Source organism: Mirounga leonina, unplaced genomic scaffold (assembly GCF_011800145.1).
Source record: "Mirounga leonina isolate KUSES-001 unplaced genomic scaffold, KU_Mleo_1.0 Mir_180, whole genome shotgun sequence".
NCBI classification, from domain to species: Eukaryota; Metazoa; Chordata; class Mammalia; order Carnivora; family Phocidae; genus Mirounga; species Mirounga leonina.
In genome coordinates this window covers 10,084,176-10,105,953 of record NW_023270469.1, presented here as the reverse complement: position 1 = coordinate 10,105,953, position 21,778 = coordinate 10,084,176, and the positions used below count along the sequence as shown (strand labels likewise).

Sequence of the window (21,778 nt, the reverse complement as noted above, 5' to 3'; positions counted from 1 at the left end):
TTCTAGTGGAAGAGGCTCCACCTCTCAGTCTCCTCCATCTCACATCAGCTTCTGGGTCAATGCAAGAAGAGTTGCTCGTCTCCTTTAGCATGTTAACTCTGAGGAGTCACTCCAAAAAGCATTTAGTGGTTCATCCCTCTCCTGAATTCTTAAATCATTCACTGTTCTGAATCTGTTATAGTAATTGCTAATTAACTTTAGTGAAGGTATGAACCCCTTCTTTGGCCAAAGAAGCAGGGGACGTCTATGTGTTCTAGGTGGCTAGAAGGATGAAGAAATTCTTCTTCCTGCCATGATTATTTCTCCATCACCATCTCTCAATGTTTCTAGTCCAGTGTCCCCTCACTGAGCTCAGATGATATCACAGAGTTCACTGTTGCTATTTGATAGGTTTCACAAGCAGATCAATGCATTGTTAGAGATTCGGAGCCATAATAACAGAGATGTTAAGTCAGCAAAGCAGTGTTTTTGCTCAGAACTCTTGTTTCTATTCACAGAGAAAAGGAAAAACACCACAATGTAGGCTGGAAACATTTATACTATCTGTCCACAGGATATGGACAACAGATCACAAAAGAGAATATACAAATGGCTGATAAGCATAAGAAATGGTACTCAATTTCATCAACCATTAAGACAACACAAGCTAGGGCGCCTGGGTGGCTCAGTTGGTTAAGCGACTGCCTTCAGCTCAGGTCATGATCCTGGAGTCCTGGGATCAAGTCCCGCATCGGGATCCCTGCTCGGCAGGGAGTCTGCTTCTCCCTCTGACCCTCCCCCCTCTCATGTGCTCTCTCTCATTCTCTCTCTAATAAATAAATAAAATCTTTAAAAAAAAAAAAAAAAGACAACACAAGCTAAACCCATGTAATGTGGTACCACTTCACACCCATCAATTCAGTAGCTAAAATGGAAAACAGACAACAGTAAGTGTTGGTGAGGATGTGGAGCAACTGGAACTCCCATACACTCTGATGGCAGTGCAAATTAGTACAACTGGACCCAACAGCTCAGTGTTAGGTAGACTTCCAAGAGAATGTCCATATGCTCACCAAGAGGCATATACAAGAATGCTCTGCAGTACTCCAGAACAGCCCACAGCAAAAACAACTTAAAAGCCCACCAACAATTGAATGGAACCACTGAAATAGTCCTACAGAGGAATACTGTATAATTTTACTTACGTAAAATATTCAAATAGGCAAAATTAAGCTACATTAGAAGTTAGGATAGTGGTTACCTCCTCGGGGGAAGTGACTGGGAAGGGGGACACAGTGGGCTCTTCTGGGGGCACTGGTAATGAATGTCTTGTTTCATCTCCTTGGTGGCTACATGGGTGCGAACTTTGTGAAAATTCATTAGGCTGTATCCTATGATTTTTCCATTTTTCTGTATATGTTTTATATTTTTCTGTATATACATTATACTTCCACATACGGTTATAAAAATTAATTCTGAGTGGCGTCCAGTTTCTCAGTTGTATTTCTATTCTCTTTCATGTTTTTCTTTTTTTTTTTTCTTATCGAGGTTGGGTGTATGTGTTTGTGTTTCGCAGTTGTTTGGCTGGGTCATGGAGAGGTGGGTAATGCAATGGGGGTAAGCTTGGTTCTTGCCCTATCCCATAGCAAGCGGGTCTGGCCAGGGTCAACGAATTGGATAATCAGAGTCAGATGCCTAGAGATGGCAGTGGCCTGAGAAATAATTTTACAGGATTCAGGAGAGAAAGCTGAGACCTAGAGAAGTTATTTAACTAAGTACATGCATCTGGTCTGTTGAGCAGTGGGGACAGAATCCGAATTTCCTGATTCCAATTCACATGGGCCTTATACACAGGCAGACGTGACTGTGAGTTACTTCTTCCACATTCATCACTATTTTTACATCATGATGGAAATTTTTAACTTGCCTCATTCCTAGGTGTTCAGTGATCATTGGCTCCCTTTGAATCTCCTCCTTAGGATAAATAACCTGACATCTATTAAAATGAAGCAATTGACCAGATTTCCTATTGTTTTCGGAGAGTGGATTCCCAAGAGAAATCACCATGAGGTGGCTAAGTTTTGCTGGAACTAGAACAACTCTAGGGCGATTATTCCCTGCCAGGAACTGCTATTTTCCATGGAAGCATTTTCCATGGAAGAAGTCACTTAATCGCCACAGCCCTGTGATGTAAACCTTGTTACTCCCATTTTAGAGATGAAGACACTAAGACACAGAGAGGTTAATAACTTGTCCAAAGTCCTACTTACTAGTGAGTGCTGGGGTACAATGGTCCTGAACAGACTGCTCTTAACCACCTTCATGTGGAATGGGATAGTTTAAGCCACTATGGTGAGATGCCTGACCTCCTGAAGATGTTAGGATACTGGAACAGACAGAAGAGGGGGGAATATGGGGAAATGCCCAGAAAAGAGCAGGAGACTCATCACAACCAAGCAAAACAAACAAACAAAATCCCAGGATTCATGTGTGTGTGTGCGTGTGTGTGTAACCATGTCAGAATATAAGTCATTAGTGAGTTATAGCGATCGTCTAAATTGATCAAGCTAGGTTGAGAATTGTTAAATCTTTGCTTCGCTCTATGCTTCCAAGATTATACCAAAGAATATCAAAACTCTGTGATGAAAGGTACTAGCTAAATTTCAGGCCACAATGTGAAAAAAAAATTAAATAATAAAGTTTTGACTAGCGGAGAACATGGGAGTTTTCATTCACCGGCACCCACACCAGCCCCTCTGGCTCTGTGTCCTGATGTACCACGTCCATTACCAACTACATCCTCAAATGGACTTTCTCACACTTACCTTCTTCCAACCATGCCAGAGCATGGCCATGATGTGTCTCAACAGACACACACTCTGATATCCATTCAAGATACTTGTCAATTGCAATGCGAACCCAGAACCCCATTTACTGCTTCATAGATTTGAATGAATCCTGAGACAAGTATCCTCTACACCAATACCCTTGTCCTGGAGCTCCACTGTTGAGGATTCCACAGAGAGGAAAGAACACTTGCCCCAAATCCTTTTCAAGTGGTTTGCATCCTGGATGCCACATTCAAGCCTGCCCGCCCTCAAGCACACCATACCACATTCTAAAAGGATGTCTTATGTGAGCAGGACACGAACAGATTAGCTAAAAGAAAACAAAAGGCCTCCCTACTACAGTGAAGGCTGGGCTTCACGGGGCGGCTGAACACAATTTCGCATTGAAATACAGTTTTCCCATTTCAAAGCAATGGAGAGGCATGCAGCTTGTTAGATTTATATAATGCCTGGGTCTCCCAAGACTTTACAAAGCGAACGGCATCCATCAAATTAATTTCCTTGGGGATCGTCTCAAACACGGAGAATAAAGAGGCCCAGACCATTAAACATCAAAAGAATGTTCTAAATGGTAATTAAAGTTCTATTATATTTTCTTTTTCTGGGAGCAGATTAGATTAATTCAATTGAGAATATTATAAGTATCAAAGCTGACAGTGTGAATGTGTCGAGTTGGCTGGAAGAATACTTAATATTGCAGACATCTGTTCATTCAAGTTACACAAAACACACGAGAGAGGGAGTCGACCCCGAGTGTGGGGTACTTACCAAGCCAGCACACGTAGACACAGCGATAGAAGATGAGCTGTCATTTCTGATAAATCCCTGATAGAAACATCGCTGCACTGCGGAAGGTTCCCGAGTCTCTGAAGCCCCATCTTTTCCAAGTACCTGGACAATAAAGTGACTGCTCAAAATCGCCGAGGGCTTAAGTTCTAAATGTAGTTCCTGTCCAAATGCTGAAAATCGGTAGTGCAGGGAACTGTGGGCACTCTGCGCCGATCGCTTTTTCCTGCCGTTGTGCAAAATGTCGTGTGAAATATACGACCCGCCCGAGTCCACTTCTACCGGGGTGACAAAGACGTAATCTGCAATGGGAAAGGTTTAGCTGTCAGCACCAAGAATCCACAGTGCCAGAGGGTCACCCTGCAACAGGCTTAAGTGCAAATACGCAGCTCAAAGGTGGCTCTGTTCCTACCGCAGTGCACCTAGATCCACAACAATTCAGAGCAGCTCATGAAGAGAGCTCTGTGGCCTTTGCCATGAGCTCTGTGACAGTGAGTCCTACAAAAAACGAAAAGTCAAGCACAGGCTTCATGCATGTCGAGAATGTTTGTGGAAAATGCCACAACTCTCTCTCATGGGCTGGAGAGACAGATGGATGAGTCAGAGCCATCCATACATAAAAAGTGATTTTTTTTTTTTTTTAGAGACAAAATAAAACCACAAAAGGAGAGAAAAGAACAATTTTTTTTTTCAGGAGATTAACATCTTTGTGTTTAAACTGAATTGGGAGCACTTGGGGAGGCCGAGCTTAAATTTCAAATGATAACTCACAGTGCTGAGTAAGTAACTTGAGATGGCATCCCAGATAATGAGCACCTACCGGCAGTTTCCTATTTCCGATATTAACTATATGTGATAATAAAACCCCAGCACTTGTATGGCTCTGAACATTTTACTCTGAGCTTTTACAGGGACAATCCCATCTCACTGTAAACTAAAATATAGTGGATGCATAAAAATGCCTCAAAATTGTCAGAACTTTCCTATAGAGTCTGAGGTTTAAAATTGCTCAGACATGTTGGTGGGGGAGTGTCAGTCAGGGGACACCTGGAAAGACATGTTTCAAAATACTTTCCCCATTGCTCTCTAGAGCAGCACTAATTGCTGCTTGTTCTAAAGGGGAGGAACTAAAAAAAAACCAAAAAAAACCTATCTGCTGCTGGAAAATTGCAGCCGGCACACTGTTTTTTTCTATCACAAAACGTTGAAACTGAAAAGTATCATCACAAGATGATCTGGAGCATGGCTTCTGCGTGTTCAAACACACTCTGCATTTCCACTTTCTAGGCACAGAATGGGAAACTAATTTGGAAAGTGTTTAGAAAGATTCCGAATAACTAAGAGGCATCTATGAGTCACTTGGGTCCTTGATTATTGGAGGAGGAAAAGAAAGAGGAATTTCCCTTTTCCCAAAATAGTCAACAACCAAATAAGAACAGCTCAGGAATGAACAGAAGCCTTGTAGCTAACAGGGATCAATGAGGGATATTCTAATTGAGCCTACGTTTGGGGGAAAAAAATCCCAACAGGATCATAACTTTCAACTGTTCTCTTCTGTATGAACCATCTGTGACTCTAATTGCTTGAGCAATTCCCATTCTCACAATGGACTTTATGTCTTGCCTCTCCCATTTTCTCCTTGACTCCTTTAACTAGAAATACTATCTGACACACGTATTAAACTAGAAAACTTTTTCTCCTCTCTTAATCTAAAAAAAAAAAAAAAAATTCAGCAGGCCATACACGATTTTTCGTTTAAAAATCTGCCACGTTGTTTTACAGCTATGCGACTCTTGATTAAATGCAAATTTTTTAAGCAAAAAACCACCTCCTTCCTCCACCGTACTAAAACCTAAGTGTGAAAACCCCACCTGCTCGTGCTCCAGTCTCTGCAAGAAGTCGTTTCTTACCTCCTTGTCCAGACCCACCCGCAACTCTGCCTGCTCCTATTTAGGAGGCCCTGGGGCAGCCTTATCCAGCCAGCCTTCCAAGCAATCAGCCCCCAAAGCGCCCTGCCCCAAACAGAGCTACTAGTTTGTTTCCAACGGGAGAATGAGCAGGTGGATGTAATATTCGGTCCTCGAGAGAAAGAGCGGCAGTCAGAGCCTCCTGCCGAGAGTGATCTAATCCGTTTGCTCAGGGGCTAAAGATGAGGTCCTTACAGGTGGTGGCTAGAACAGAGGGAACTACATGTGGAACAATGAGGGGTTGTTGTAGAAACTGCAGCCGGCCTCGCTCTCCCGGTGGACAAAAAGTGAATTTCTCAAGAGTTAATTCCTGGCTCTCTCCCGTCCCCTCACTCACCCACATCTTCCCAGCCCTTAACTCCATGACTCTGCCATCCCCCCTCTCCCCAGTATGCCGTGCTCTCCCTCAGCAGCGGGAGATGACCCTGCAAGGCTAAAAATTCTAGAATCTGGGTTGGACATCACAGTCTTGCTAGACACCTGGATCAGCTGTTCTCCTGTAGCTGGTGGGAACAATGGCATGAAGGATTTTCCACTGGGTCCCAGCAAGAAGTTAATAAACGACAGACGGGAAGAGTGTTCTGGGACCCTGCAACTGGGAACCTCAGAAGAGATGAAAGCCCCAGAGACCTCAAGCTACCCGCTCTCCTCTCTCTAAAAGCAGTTTTTGGGAATCCATGACACAAGGGCAGGGGAAAGCAGAAAAGCAAAGGAAGATCAGGCACACAAACGGACAGGAAAGTGAGAAGGGAAGATGGGAGGAGGAGAGGAGGGGAGGGCTCACATTTTTTTCATCTCCCACCAAGAATTAGCTCCTGCAGGCTTTCCCAGAGGAGGAAGGAAATGAGGAAGGTGCCTTTTGGTATCAACCATCTAGTCCACTTCCTAATTTCTCACCACAGTAAGGATTTTTTTTTTTTTTTAAACAAGCCATTTGTGAACGAAGGAAAGTACTGTTTTCTCATTTATGGGACTTACGGCTTGAGGCATGGATTCTTTTGCTCAGTTCCGAGTCCTTGCCACATCCCCACCACCCCCCTCGCCAAACAGGAGCCCTTCCCAGGACGCACGCACACCTGCCAGGCCGGGGGGTGGCGGAACCGCCTTTCTACTTCTGCCTCTTTGGGGGGGAAAGAAGGGGCAAGTGCCTGGCAAGGCCCTTCTGGGGGTGGGGAGCAAATACGCACCGACGTTTAGTCCGCCGCCGCTGCTGTCGCTGGCTAAGGCTGCGGCGAGCGACGCACAGCAGAGGCAGCAGAGCTGGAGCGCCTGCAAGAGAGAAGGCGACACCGCGCGTGAGGGGGCGCGGCCGGGCTGGCGCCGGGCGCCCGCTGCCACCCGCTCTCGCCGCGCCCCGCCCGGGCACCTGCCTTGGCCACGCGCCCCAGCCCCGCCGCATCGCACGGCGGGCGCGAGCGGGCGGCGGGGAGCGCGCACGCGAGCAGGAGGGCGCACTCCATGGTCAGGGGCGGGCGCGGCGGCTGCGGGCGGCCGGACGCGGCGGGCGCAGCGCACGGGCGCCGCGCATTCTCCCCGCCGGCCCGCAGCGCGGCGCTCCAGGTGCGGCGCCAGGTGCGAGCGGCCGCCGCTCACATCGCGGGCCGCGCACGCCGGGGCCTCCCCTCCTCCGGCCGCCCGCGCGCCCTCCCTGCTGCCGGCGCCGGCCCGCCGAGCCGCCTGCCGGCCGCTCCCGGGGGGCACGGGGGCTCCGCCGGCCCGGGCGGGCGCGCGTCTCGGAGCGCAGACGGCCGGGGTGGGGGGACTCTGTCCGTGCCTGCCCGCCCGCTTGCCCGCCGGTCTGAGCGTCTGTCTGTCCGCGTGAGCGTCTGAGGCTCCCGGGGAAAGCCGCGCCAGCTGGCTCCCCCAGCGCGCCGAGCCGAGCGCCCGCCTCTCCACCGCACGGTGATTGGCGACCAGCGGCTCCCGGGCCCGTCCGAGCCCCCGGGCTGGTGCAAGGGCGTGGGATCCCCGGCTCCCGCTCGGAGGGAGGAGGCCGAGGGGGAGGGGAGGGGGGGGAGTGGAGGAGAGGGAGGCGGGAGAGCGCGCTGGGTCAGGCTTGGAAAACGTAATCGAAGCGCACCGCGGGCTGAGCTGAGAGGGGGCAGGCTCAGGTAAGTGGCGCGACCCCTCTGGCGGCCTGTGCAGTCTCCTCTTGTCCAAGTCTTCCGGCGAGACAGCCGAGGTATTCGGCGTTCTGAACGCCTCCCAAGCGCCAGGTGCTCCCCACCGCACCCCATCCCACCCCATCGCATTTACCTCCGGCCCTATCATTGCAAGGTGGGAATTATTAACCCCTCGAGGAAGAGGAGGAAACCGGGCTCAGCTGGGCTCAAGAGAGCCTAGCTACCCAAAGAAACCGGAGGCCTGGCCAGTCTAGGGCAGCCTGGAGGGCTGGAACCCTGAGCCCGGTCACTGCCTGCAGCGCAAGGCAGGCTGGCCGTGGCCTAGCCACTTCTCCGCTTTCTTCTCCCTGTGACCCCGTCTCCCAACTTCTCGAGACTGAATCCCGGCCCCAAACACCACACACGAGTCAGAGAACTCAACCACCACCCACAGAGCTGCCATCACCGTGAATGTGCGGCTCACTTGCCGCGTGCCTGTTCATCTACTCAAGACATTTACTTAATCTTTGGATCCCTCCTGTTCGCAGGGATGAACCGAATAGCGTCTCCGAGCGAGGCCCGTGGGAAAGACTCTCATTGGATAACTCAACAATGCCAGGACCCAGATGATCACAACTACTCTAAAGGAACAGAACAGGCTCCTAAATTAGAATAACAGCTATATCTAATTTAGCTAAGGGTGGAGATTAGAGAGTGTGTGTGTAAGATGTCTCTTCAGAGCTCACATTTCAAATAAGACCAAAGAGACTGTGCTGGTTTTACAAGGGAAGAGAGGAATAAGGTCTTGTGTGTCAGCAGAGGGGGCACAACAGAAGTGAAGGTCTTCAGGCATGAAAAGGGCTCGCCCTGGTGAGGGAGTTACAGGCCAGAGGGAGAGGCAGAGAGCAGAGGGCCAAGTTGCCAGGGCCTTGTAGGCTGGGGGAAGCATGTAGGAATCTGTTAGATTTAAGATGTGAGAGAGAGGGTGTGTGGAGGACAGCATTATCTCTAATACAGAGTCTCAGTGTGTGGATAGGGGCTGGCGGTGCTGAGGTCGGGCCAGAGAACAGGTAAGCATACTTGCTAGAATCAAGGTTAATAATGACACCTCCTGGACCAGGATGGTAGCAGGAGAGGGGGACATGTACCCTGCTCCAGTCCTAAGAGTACCGAGGTGGTTAAGAGGAGGTCCACATCACAGCTTAGGACAAGTGACAGCTCAGTACACGTAGTCTGTGTCCCTGGATACAGCAGCGACAAGGTGACCTCCAGGCTGCCCGAGCAGAGCCCTCCTGCTAGGGAATGCCTTTGGGAAAGGCCATGCAGTGAGGAAATCCAGATTGAACAAACCAGTAGGGTTTCCCAACATAATCTGTTTCAGCTCTAGTGGCCTCCATTGAATAATCTGTGAAACGGGAATAAACACAATGCATCGGAAGGATAGCTCAAGGATTGACTGTATTTTTCTGAGCACTTTATATGTGGACTTTAAAAGTGAGAACAGAGGATACATTGTATTTCCGTGACTTCGTACATCCGATGTCAGATTTTAATGTGCATCAAAATCACCTGGGGTGCTGGCTTACTATGCACCTTCCTGGGCCATGCACCACGGAAATTCTGATTCGGTAGATTTGGTGCGGGGCCCAGATATGCATCTGTAGCAAGCACCTGTGGGGGCTTCTGATACAGGTGACTTCCGGGCTTTATGTGGTCTCAGTAAAGAATTGGACACCAAGGGAGTGGAGGCTGGAGAGATCATAACTTCCAATTCCATCCATTTGCAGATGACTGGGTCCACTGTCTTCTGTAGGGCCAATATATAAACACTGCAAAGCCAGCCTTAACTTCTGAGATGATTGTATATATTCAATTATTCCCAGAACTAGCCCTGCAATATGTATAAATTGCCTCTAGATGGTGACAGAGAGTCAGGAGCATAAGGTCTGGCCCTTCAGCTGTGAATTGCAAAATAGCACTCATCTCTTAAGTTATTTGGAAATACAAATCTTAGCTGATTTGGGGGCGCCTGGGTGGCTTAGTTGGTTGGACGTCTGCCTTCGGCTCAGGTCAGGATTCCAGGTGCCTGGGATCAAGCCTCGTGTAGGGCTCCCTGCTCAGCCGAGAGTCTGCTTCTCCCTCTGCCCCTCTCCCCCCGTTCGTGCTCCCTCTCTCTCTCTCTCAAATAAATAAACAAATAAATAAAATCTTAAAAAAAAAATTAGCTGATTTTAAAACTACGAATCTAAGACACATTAATGAATATCTAAAGTTCATAGTCATCTGTCTCAATCTTTTCAGGCTGCTATAAGAGAATTCTATAGCAGTGGTGACTTAAACAACAAACACTGGAGCACCTGGGTGGCTCAGTTGGTTAAGCATCTGCCTTCCATTCAGGTCATGATCTTGGGGTCCTGGGATTGAGCCCTGTGTCATTGGGCTCCCAGCTCAGTGGGGAGTCATCTTCTCTCTCTCTCTCTCTCCCTCTACCTCTCCCCCCTCCCTCCCTAAAAAAAGAAAGAAAGAGAGAGAGAGAGAGAGAAAAGAATGGCAGGTCCAAACTTTTTCCATTTTCTTTAGCGATAACCAGAAAGACAAGGTGCGTGCCACACAAAGAGTGAAATTCAAACAAGTGACATGTAGCCAGTTTTGTTTTTTATTTGTCAGTGACAATATAGGAAGTAGAACCTCTTAGCTTAATAGCTAGCTTTAGAAATAGATTGTCATCAAGCACCATTTAGGAATTGTCAACCGCTCTCCTCCCCTCTAGTGTTACATTTCAGTCTTTCATGGCACTTCTTAGGACATGGACCTTGATTTCTTAGCTTTACAACCTGCCTGTGTCCTAACTTCTCTGTGCAATGAGATTCCTCCGCTCCATTTGCCTCTGTTGATCCCGCCCTGGCTACGCATGCTGCTCCCCTGTTCTATTTTTAGTGCTTTCCCAAGACCTACTATTAAAAGTCGTTTGTTTGCCCAAGGCCCAGGAGGCTGTATCAGAACTAGATTACTTATTTCCACAACCGGACTCAAGGCCAAATGCTGAGCTCTCTGCACAGGGGAAGAGTGGAATAGAGACTTTGCAAAAGCTCTGGGAAAAAAATCAGGCCATCGAAGAAAAGGAAATAACTTTTGTCTATGGGACCTATTCTCTCCTCCTTCTCCACCACCAGGATCTCAGCACACGCAGGCTCAGACATCTGCCCCAGGGATTCCCAAGCTCGCCTCTCTAAGGCCAGCAAGTCCTCACTCAGCGCAGAGAGCCAAGACTGGGAAGTATTACTACTAACTAAAATCTCCTGGATAATTGTCCAAACCACGCTCTTGGGCATCCCTATGAATATTCCAGTTAAGTGGGTCCGGGATGAAGCCCAGGATTTGTCATTTAACCAACACCTGGTTGTTTCTGATGTCACTAAATGTATTACAAACAGCTCATTGTGGCCCACTGTACTTACACCTTCGCTTAAATGCCAATGCTACTTTTGGGTCAACAGGATTTACAGCTTCTGAGGTGCCTTTGAGTTACTCCTTACTTGGGGAAAAATCAAAGTATAATAGAAATCATAAAGGGCAGCCGTGGGACTGAATCCTTGCTGTAGGGATGAGCAGTAAGTATTTGTTGCTTGTTTGATTAGATTTTGGGGTGGGAGAGGCTAATTTGCCTTGTAAACATTTCCATCTCCCTCCTTCTGGTTTAATCCGTGATTTAGACCTGCCCAAACATGTCATAGTACTTTTTCAGGGCCAGAATTACTGGCCGAAGAGGTGGGATCTGGACTCAAGTGTGACCTGGGAGAATCGTTCACTGGTGTTTATCTACACCATTTGGGAGAACAGACCCATCTTTCAGCTGAGGTTGTCAAAATGTGTGATTACAGCCTGGATTTGTCAGCAGCCATCCTCCTGATCTGCAATAAATGAAACTCCTCGAGGAGGAAAGAGGGAAATAAACAGGCTCTCATCAGAGGCCATGATTCTTGTACCCTCTCCTTTAATCCTTGAAATCACTACCATTTAAGCTAACTCTCTTTCCCCCTTTGAGTTGGTCTGTATTGGGTTTCCATTAATTTCAGCAGAAGTAGTTTTAGTGCTTTTTTGCTCTGTGACCTCGGACACCAAGTCTTTTTTTTTTAAAGATTTTATTTATTTATTTGACGGAGAGAGGGAACACAAGCAGGGGGGGTGGGAGAGGGAGAAGCAGACACCAAGTCTTAATGTGCTCATCGTGGTTCACACTGAGAAGATAGTCCCTCCTTCACCTATTTTTATTTCCACTCGAGTTGCAGGGAGCAACGTATATAAAATGTCTGAGGCAGAACCCAGAACCACCAGTGCTCAATAAACGGTAGCTCTTCTCCCTTTCCTGAACTTCTTTTGAACCTTATTCCTGTGGCCATTCCACTTTCTGAGGCTGTGAACTCTTGCTCAGAGATGGTGTCACCCGAATGTTCCTTTATCCAAACCCCAGACGGGACCCCTAATATTTCTCATCCAATTCCAGGTTGTAGCTCTTGGATATGATGCCTAGGTGTGCATTAGAAAATGATGTTCCCTTATACAGCCACAGTGGAAAACAGTATGTAGTTTCCCTAAAAATTAAAAAAAAAAAAAATTGGGCTACCAGATGACCCAGCAATTCCACTGCTGGGCTACAGAAAACAAAAGCACTAAATCAAAGACACATACACCCCCGTGTTCATTGCAGCATTAGTTACAATGGCCATAATATAGGAACAACCTAAGCACCCATCAGTAGATGAATGGATAAAGATGTGGTGTATTATACAGTGGAATACCTCTCAGCCATAAAAAAAAGAATGCGATCTTGCCATTTGCAACAAGGATGGACCTAAAGATATTATGCAAAGTGAAATAAATTGGATAGAAAGCCAGCTACTGCAAGATTTCACTTATGTGTGCAATCTAAAACACAAAACAAAACCCAGACTCACAGAAAGAGATTGGTGGTTGCCACAGAGTGGGGGACAGGGGAGCAAAATGGGCGAGGAGGATTAAGAGGTACAAACTTCCAGTTATAAAACAGTCATGGGGATGTAATGTACAGCATGGGGTCTATAGTCAAAAATATCTTATTAACTTTGTAAGATGACAGATGGTAACTAGACTTGTTATGTTGATCATTTCTCAATGTATATAAATGTTGAATCATTATGTTGTAACACCCGAAACTAATGTAATATTGTATGCCAATTATGCCTCAATAAATAAATTAAACAGAAAACAATGCTCCCTTCTGCACAGGCAAGCACATAAAGTGGCCAAAAGTTGGAAGCTATGCAAATTAGAACAACAGAAGACCCTCTGAGCTAATGGCGCCTTTTGGGGACAGGATTTGGAAGCCTAGGACCTAGTAGATTTCATTTCAATTCAGCCCCCAGGCAGGACACAACCATTCATGGTGCCCAGCCTGGGGTGCAATCTCCTCTTAGGCCTTTTTTTATCTTGAATTGGGAGATTGACTAGAAGCAAAGACTCATCCCACCTACCACTATGTACTGCTACTATTTCTAAATCACCAATTTTTTTAAAAAAAATTTATTTGTTGAGGCAGAGAGCGTGAGCACATGAGAAGTGGGGAAGGGGTGGGGACAGGGAGAATCGGGAGCCCCACATGAGGAATGATCCCAGGGCCCTGGGATCATAACCTGAGCCAAAGGCAGACGTTTAATGGCTTAAGTGACTGAGCCACCCAGGCGCCCCTCTAAATCACCAATTTTATCATTTCCCACATTTACCCAGCATCCTTCCCATGTGTCAGGGAGCCCTTCAAAGACTGGGCTCTGCAGCTGAAGGCAAAGGCATCATGCCCTTAGTCACCTGCCCCTCACTTGAGCCCCAAAGTCCCCTGAAACAGTCCCCAAGGTGGCCAGATTCTAAAGGATAATTTCATAATGGTGGAATGAGAATCAAGCTATTTAAAAATAGAAAGATGTAGACCCCGCTCCCTTCACTCAGAGAGAACCATTAAAAAATGTTCTAGAGAGGGGAAGCCCTTGTCGGTGTTTATCTTTTTAAAATAGTTGTAACATTTGAAACTAATAATCACTGCTGCTTCCTTCACAAAAAGCACTCACCTCCTCAGCTTCCGGGTCATTACTATATCCTGGATTTTTTTTTTTTCTTAATTTTTACTCATCAATTATTTCCCTTCCCTTTTGGTGTCCCTTCAATATTGGTTCTCCCCAGATTGACATCCCTGTCTCTTATCTTTTCTAATTAGGTCCTCTCTTCCCCTTGGGTATTCAGATCCCATCAGAATAGCTGATGACTCCCCGAGCTGTTATTCCAACCTGAATCTCCATGCCAAGCTCTAGACACACATTTCCAACCATGTATGGGACGTTTTTAATTGGACGTGCGAGAGTCACCTTAAACTCAACAAGGCACCAAGCAAATGCCATCAGTTATTCTCCAGCGGCTGCCATCTGCCCCAAATCCCAAGCTGGGAAGTTTGGGAGCCCCCCTGGGATGTGGGAGAGAATGGGGGTGCTCAGCTGGTCACCAAACCCGCTTTAGAAATGCCATAGGCTCAGTCCCCCACACCCTCATGGCAATTGCCTTAGTTCAAGCCCTCAGCATCCTGGACAGACTTCCCAGATCACCCTGGCTGGGGGGGGGGGGGCTTTTTAGCTCTGGGTGACAAGTGCTATAGAGGCTGTTCCCCGCCCCAGGCACGGCTGCCCCCCCCAGCTGCCTAGAGCAGAGTATGCCGGGCCAACTCTGCCCTCTCCGTTTCTAGTACCGAGAACAGGGCTGACACATACACGTTTGGAAAGACGTTGAACGGGAACGCAGCCCCCGTTGCCCAGAAGGAAACTGATCCAGACCACCGAGACAGACACTTTCTTTGACCTCTTCAGCCAGCCCTGTGTGGGGAACCTTGCTTCTAGGGCCTCCCGTGAGGATCAGGCTCCACAGTCAAGCATGTCCCACACCTGCCTGTGAAGGAGCTCCAGTTGTTCTCGCCCCCTCCCTCACCCCCCACCATGGCCCATTTTTATTTCTTCCCTCACCCTGTAACACACAGTGGTCTTTTCCTCCTTCCCTTCCTGAGTTTTGTTGCTCTACTAAGTCTAAGTGCCCCGATGCTCACCCTGGGTTGAAGCCTTACCATTCCCCACCTCGGCTGATGTTCTCAGCCTGGGTGCTCAGCAGTCAGGCCCTCCCCCACCCCCCCTCCCTGCGCCCCATCCCGAGATTCTGAGTCAGTGGGTCTTAAAAGGTTATCGGGAGTATTGTCAGAGGCCCCTGGCTCCAGATGAATGGGATGTGTGGTCAGTTGAGGCCCGCCATTGTCTGGAGCCTGCCTGCCCAGAGGGCAATCCCCAGACCAGCAGCATCCACATCCTCTGGGAGCTCATTAGACATGCAGAGTCTCAGGCCCCGCCCCAGCCCTGAATCAAAACCGGCATTAGACCAAGATCCCCAGGTGACTGTATGCCCCTTAGGTTTCCCAAGGGCTGCAGTAGAGTCAAACAGGCAGGACAGAGCCACTAACTGGATGAACTTAGTCTCCTCCCCACTGTAAGCCTCAGTTTCCCATCTACAAGACGCGGTAGTAATAGTGCTGTCTCATAGGGACGGAGCGGGGGTGGGGGATCATCCTGCTCATCAGGTAAAGTGCTAGATTAAACACGTGATAAGCAGTGGCCTCGGTACCACTCTCTCTCCTTTTCTTCATCCCTCTACCCTCTGCGGTAGGGGAGGGCAGAGCAAGAATAATCGTTATTCCCAGGAAGCTGGCTGTGTTACCCCGGGAAGCACAGCCAATAAGAAGCTTGCAGATGCCATAGTCACATCCAAATTAAACATTTCCAATTTCAAGCATGCAAAGAGGTCACAGCTCCCTTGACTTAGCTGCATCGTCCAAAACACCGCCATGATCTGGCCTTCTAGACACGCTGCCTTCCCCAGTTACACAATCACCATCCCGCTGGGAGTGCCGTATGGAGCCTGCACCCCATTACACAGGCAATTTGTTTCCAGAAGCTGCAGAGTGACTTGGCCCCACCGCGCTTGAGGCTGGCGTTTCCACTAGACTGCAAGGCACAATTTCAAGAGGCAGATCATTTAAAACCAATTATTGGAACTCAACCGGCTTTTGCAACGAATTAATTTAAGGAATCCAAGGTGCCAGAGGGATTATAGGAGAAGGGAGGAGAGGGGGTATTTCTTATTTTTAAAGCAGTCTGGGATCTATTTAGAGAGGTTCCAAACATCAGGGGTTGCGTTCAGACGGCAACCTAATACTTTATATTGCTCTCTTTCCGTAGAGTTCTCGCATCCCCCGTGATTGGATGGAGTGTCCCTGAAAAGCTAACATTAAACTGGGACATAATAACAGCCTCGGGACATCAGAGCCTGCTTGCTCCTGCCCTGCAATACTGGACGTTTTTATGTGCATTACGTTAAGAGCTTCCATCTCTCTGGACAAAGGGGGGAAGCGCTTCCATGGTGGGTGGCCCCAATTAAACCCTGTGCCCGATGAATTTCCGCCCAGGCTCACTGGAAGGCATCCAGGGCTGATTAGAAAGCAAGTACCTCAAATGGCCCAGTGCTGCCATAATGAAAAGCCCTGGAAAACTGCTAAATGACACGGAGGAAAATCATTACAATTGAAACTCCCCCCACCCCATACTCCCCCATGACTAAAAAAAAAAAAAAAAAAATTCAGAATTGCTTAAATATTGCTTTGTTCAATGAGTTCACTGTACAGTAAATGAAAGATCTCTCACAGACACACAGCTTTGAACACACTGCTTTAATTATAAAACACTTATTTGGTTTAAAAGCACATAAAGAGAATACAGACAAAAACGAAACAAAAACAAAAACAGCCCCCACCCAAAAAAAGCAGATAAATTGCCACATATGCTATGGAACTGGCAGAGTAGGTCTACTGCGGAGGGACTGAAGAAATTACTTAATTTAAAAATAGTAGTAAGTACCAGTACAAGCTCTTTTTGAAAGTCTTGGAAAATAAAGAGAAATGGAATGAAAGAACCAGATAATTTGTTATCTACCCTTCAAAGATGACCACAGATAACATAGTATCTTCCTGCTTTAAGCACCATTTTACACAGTTGAGATCCGGCTGGATTCACTTTTGTGAACTACTTTGTTTGACTGGCATTATATACAGAATATGTTGCAGGTATGAAGATTTCCTGCACCGCCAGTGTGAATGGCTGGGACATAATCCATCAGAGGAATATAACATAACACACTTAGCAGAAATTTAGAATTCCGTTTGTTGTGAGACCACTGAGCTATTACAAATCATAGCATGGGGCATCTGGGTGGCTCAGTTGGTTAGGTTTCCGACTCTTGATTTCCTCTCAGGTTGTGATCTCAGTGTCATGAGATCGAGCACCGGGTCGGGCTCTATGCTCAGCACAAAGTCTGCTTGGGATTCTCTTTCCCTCTCCCTCTGCCCCTCCCCACACTTGTACACACTCTCTCTCTCTCTCAAATAAATAAATAAAATCTTAAAAAAAAAAAAAAACCTCCAAAACAAACAAAAAACAAATCATGGCAGCAACAGGAACATCTGTGTCATTGCCCCTACGATGGGGAAGGGAGGTGGGGAGCCCAAGTGTTACTTGTCTCAAACCATGCAACAGGTAAGTGCCCAACGAATACAGGTTGCAGAAATACCTTTTATTTAGGGCTACCATCACTCACACACCCAGGGATTGCACCCACAAACATTAGATTCACAAGGCTGTATCTTTTCCTAAGAGCCACAATTTAGAATTCAGTTTTGCATATGAAGGATAGCATAGGCTTAATCAATGCTGTAGAACTAGGAAAACAGAGGCACAGGGCATACGTGTATCTCAGAAAGTTCCACTGTAGCAGAGGGAGACTCCAGTTTGGTTGAGAAATGAACAGTCATGACAACAGCGAGGGTCAAAGTTACTCCCACCCGTTGACTGCCCAGCACCATGCACGCTAAAAAAAAATAAGCATCCAAGTACTGTGCAAAACAGTTTCCTAAACTGGGAAATGAAAGTAAGACTGTCCAATGCACAACAAAGTTGGGACATTACCAGCTGACAAAATTTGGGTAAGTGGCAGTGGTAGAAACACACGTGAGGCCCATCTCACCATCCTTTCCTGGGGAGCATGATGCATTGCGCTGGGGGGGGGGGTACAACCCACCCCCAATCAGTAGTGGAGGTTTCTAGGGAGTCTTTGTGTGGGAAGAGAAACCCTTGTATTCCTGGAGTCCACCAGCAGATGTCTGTGTGGCCAGCCCTGAAGGCTTGACCGGACCAGACCTCAGCTCAGAATGAGAGTGTTTGGAATTCATCCCTAACTTTCAGAGTTACACCAAAAAGGACCTTCCTAATTCACCTGGGCTATCCCTGCGTGTCAGAACGCTCATCCAGGAAAGTCATAGGCTGGACCCAGCATGGCATGTGTATCCTTAAATGAGGGGGGAAAGGAGTTGAGGGAGGAAAAATCAGGGCATGCCAGAGGGAGGAGGACAGTTAGAAGGCTAAAAACTTAAAGAACAAAAACCAAAGACAATAACTATCAAATGGATGTAATTTGAAGACCAGGAAACCATTTAACAGATGCAAAGGGAGGGAACAGTGTGTGGAAAAGTAGCATCAGACATGAAACATTGGTATGTATTAAATTTGTAGAGCTATTTAGCTCCTTCAACCCTTAAAACGGCCCCATGAGATCAGTAATATAAATACCAATTGATAAGCCCTAAGCTAGGACAGATTATAGTCTTTCTGAACCTTTTAAGCTCCATCTTCATGGAAGCCGGATGACAACTGAATTCACCCCGTCCCTTAAAATGGGAACGTAATGGGTGTGGCCCCTAGGTCCCTTGTACCATTGGACATCTAGCAGCCTTGCCAGATTTTGAGGGGCTCCCCAGACATGTGCTTTCTCACGTGTCCCCTGGCTCCCACCAAACTCTCAATGTCACCAACTCTCACCTCTTCCACTCTCCTCTCTGTCCTGCATCGACCGAACAAAGAGCACCATGTCTGATTTGTCCCAAACCACTCAAGAGAGCCATCTATGTCCACAGCAGCTGTTACCGAAGTGTGGGGATTCAGATACTTGTTATTTTTCGTTGTAGTGAAATACTGTCTTAGTCCAGAGAAACAGAGCCAATAGGAACGTTGCGGATATATAGAAACATAGCTTTTAGCAGGGGTCTGTTCACCTGATTATGGAGGCCGAGAAGTCCACAGTGTGCCATCTGCAAGCTGGAGGCCATTGGGGTGGTTGCAGTCCAAGCCCGAAGACCTGAGAACCAGGGGAGCCCCGCGGTGTAGTTCTGGTCTGAATCCAAAAGGCCCGAGAACCTGAAGCACTGATGTCCAAGCGCAGGAGAAGGTGGATGTCCCAGCTCAAGCAGGGAGAGTGAATTCATCCTTCCTCCCACTTTTGGTTCTTCTACTCAGGCCCTCAAAGGACTGCATGATGCCCACAGGCATTGGTGAGGGTGATCTTGTTTATTCAGACTGCCCATCCAAATGCTGATCTGTTCCAGAAACACCTTCACAGACACACCCAGAAAGACTATTTGAGGAGCTATCTGGGCGTCCCTTAGCCCAGTCAAGCTGACCCATAAAATGAACCATCACTAGTACACATAACATCAAGTTTACCATTTTAAGCATCTGAAAGTGTGCAATTTGATGGCATTAAGTGCATCCCCAATAGTGTATTACCATCACCGCCATCAAATGGGTTTACAGTGGAGACTAAACTGATTTAAGGGGGTATCAGATATCCCTTTCTTACAAGTCACCATGTTGCTGGAGGTCTCCATAAACCCAAAGACTCTCCTTTCTTCTCCTTTTTTCCTTGCTTTTTATGCAGAACTATCTAGCCTCCACCTCTGTCCAGATCCAAACCTGTCTTAGCCTAGCAAATAACTCACCGATGCTCTGCAGAAATAATAGGTTGTCCATCCCTTGCTTCCCTCATCAGTAGTGAAGAGCACCTAACAGAAGCGCTGGTGTCTCAGACCGCTTTCTTTTCTTTTTTTTTGGGGGGGGGGGGGGGAGAAAGCCTTCTATTTTTTTTTTTTAAAGATTTTATTTATTTATTTGAGACAGAGAGAATGAGAGAGAGAGAGAGAGCACATGAGAAGGGGGAGGGTCAGAGGAAGAAGCAGACTCCCTGCCGAGCAGGGAGCCCAATGCGGGACTCGATCCCGGGACTCCAGGATCATGACCTGAGCCGAAGGCAGTCGCTCAACCAACTGAGCCACCCAGGCGCCCTCAGACCGCTTTCTGACTACCCAGTCTCCCCAAGTGAAAAGAAGCTGAAAAGAGCATGATTTCCTCAGATTATGGAGAGTGCCCGGACCCTCAGAAAGCAGAAATATTAATCTTTGGTTTAGGTGTGAGACAAAAAAATGTTGTTGTTGTTGTTGTTGCTAAACTTAGAAATAAAACCCCCAGTTATTTTATCAGCAAAAAAATGAGTTTATTTGCCCACCCCCTCCCCCTGCCCCCCAGCTGCCTCCATTTCCTTAAGGAAGGGTTTTTTTCTCTCTCCCTCCACCACATCGTAGCCGCGCACGAGCGGGCCGGGCGGGCGGCCGAGTTTTCCAAGAAATAACTTCACCAAGATGTCCACTGATAGGCAAAGGTCTGATGATGAGAGCCCCAACACCAGAGGTGGTAGTTCAGATGCGGACCAGCGAGACCCAGCCGCTCCAGAGCCTGAAGAACAGGAAGAAAGAAAACCTTCTGCCACCCAGCAGAAGAAAAACACCAAACTCTCCAGCAAAACCCCTGCTAAGTTATCCACTAGTGCTAAAAGAATTCAGAAGGAGCTAGCTGAAATAACTCTTGATCCTCCTCCTAACTGCAGTGCTGGGCCTAAAGGAGGTAACATTTATGAATGGAGAACGACTCTACTTGGTCCACCAGGTTCTGTATATGAAGGTGGTGTGTTTTTTCTGGATATCACTTTTTCATCTGATTATCCATTTAAGCCACCAAAGGTTACTTTCTGCACCAGAATCTATCACTGCAACATCAACAGTCGGGGAGTCATCTGTCTGGACATCCTTAAAGACAACTGGACTCCTGCTTGGACTATTTCAAAGGTTTTGCTGTCGATTTGTTCTCTTTTGACAGATTGCAACCCTGCAGATCCTCTGGTTGGAAGCATAGCCATTCAGTATTTGACCAACAGAGCAGAACATGACAGGATAGCCAGACAGTGGACCAAAAGATACGCCACATAATTCACAGAATTTGCATGCGACATGAAGGAGCAGAAGGCCCCTTCCCACTATGCTGCAAATCTTTACAGACTTTACAATACGGACTTCTGTGTGTATGTTACATTGATTGTACTCTCTGCTTTTATCTTTTGGAGACTAGGGGACTCCCCAAAAAGGTAAATGCTATCAAGAGTGGAACTTTGTCGCTGTAGATTAGTTACGTGTAAAATGCCTACTTGCAAGTCTTGCTTCGTTGGGATATCAAAATGTATTTTGTGATGTACTAAGGGTACTGGTCCTGAAGTCTACCAAATATTATAGTGCATTTTAGCCTAATTCATTATCTGTATGAAGTTATAAAAGTAGCCGTAGATGGGGCGCCTGGGTGGCTCAGTTGGTTAAGCGACTGCCTTCGGCTCAGGTCATGATCCTGGAGTCCCGGGATCGAGTCCCGCATCGGGCTCCCTGCTCAGCAGGGAGTCTGCTTCTCCCTCTGACCCTCCTCCCTCTCATGCTCTCTGTCTCTCATTCTCTGTCTCAAATAAATAAATAAAATCTTAAAAAAAAAAAAAAAAAAGTAGCCGTAGATGACTAGGAATTATGTCATTTGTATTCAACCCAGATCTATTTCTGAGTATGTGGTTCGCTGTTGTGAAAAATGTTTTACCTTCTACCTTTGTCAGTCTGTAAGGAGAGGATTTCCTTTTACCCTTTGTGGCTCAGAGAGCACCTGATGTATCATCTCAAACACAATAAACATGCTCCTGAAGGCCAAAAAAAAAAAAAAAAAAAAGAGTTTATTTGGGAATACCGGAGAAGGGCAAGACGCAGAAGCTAAGCTACTAGGCGAAACCA

The 21,778-nt window shown here is 47.1% G+C and overlaps 2 protein-coding genes across 2 annotated transcripts in view; one reads left to right on the top strand and one right to left on the bottom strand.

Moving 5' to 3' along the window:
• ADAMTS18 (ADAM metallopeptidase with thrombospondin type 1 motif 18) overlaps positions 1-7,391 on the bottom strand; it is a gene marked incomplete at its 5' end in the record, with an annotated part of 147,251 nt that extends 139,860 nt beyond the window's left edge. Inside the window, 3 exons of the mRNA XM_035024511.1 lie at positions 3,597-3,916; positions 6,769-6,850; positions 7,356-7,391. Coding sequence (XP_034880402.1) covers positions 3,597-3,916; positions 6,769-6,850; positions 7,356-7,391 — 438 coding nt within the window. The remainder of the gene's footprint in view (positions 1-3,596; positions 3,917-6,768; positions 6,851-7,355) is intronic.
• A 12,899-nt stretch (positions 7,392-20,290) lies between these two features.
• On the top strand, positions 20,291-20,944 carry LOC118023854 (ubiquitin-conjugating enzyme E2 E3-like). Its single transcript, XM_035025314.1, has one exon. The coding sequence runs from the start codon at positions 20,321-20,323 to the stop codon at positions 20,942-20,944; it is 624 nt and encodes a 207-aa protein (XP_034881205.1). The 5' UTR covers positions 20,291-20,320.
• The last annotated feature ends 834 nt before the right edge of the window (positions 20,945-21,778 follow it).

Bases quoted from the DNA above. Each gene is read 5' to 3' on its own strand.
- LOC118023854 (XM_035025314.1), top strand. From the start codon at position 20,321: ATGTCCACTGATAGGCAAAGGTCTGATGATGAGAGCCCCAACACCAGA.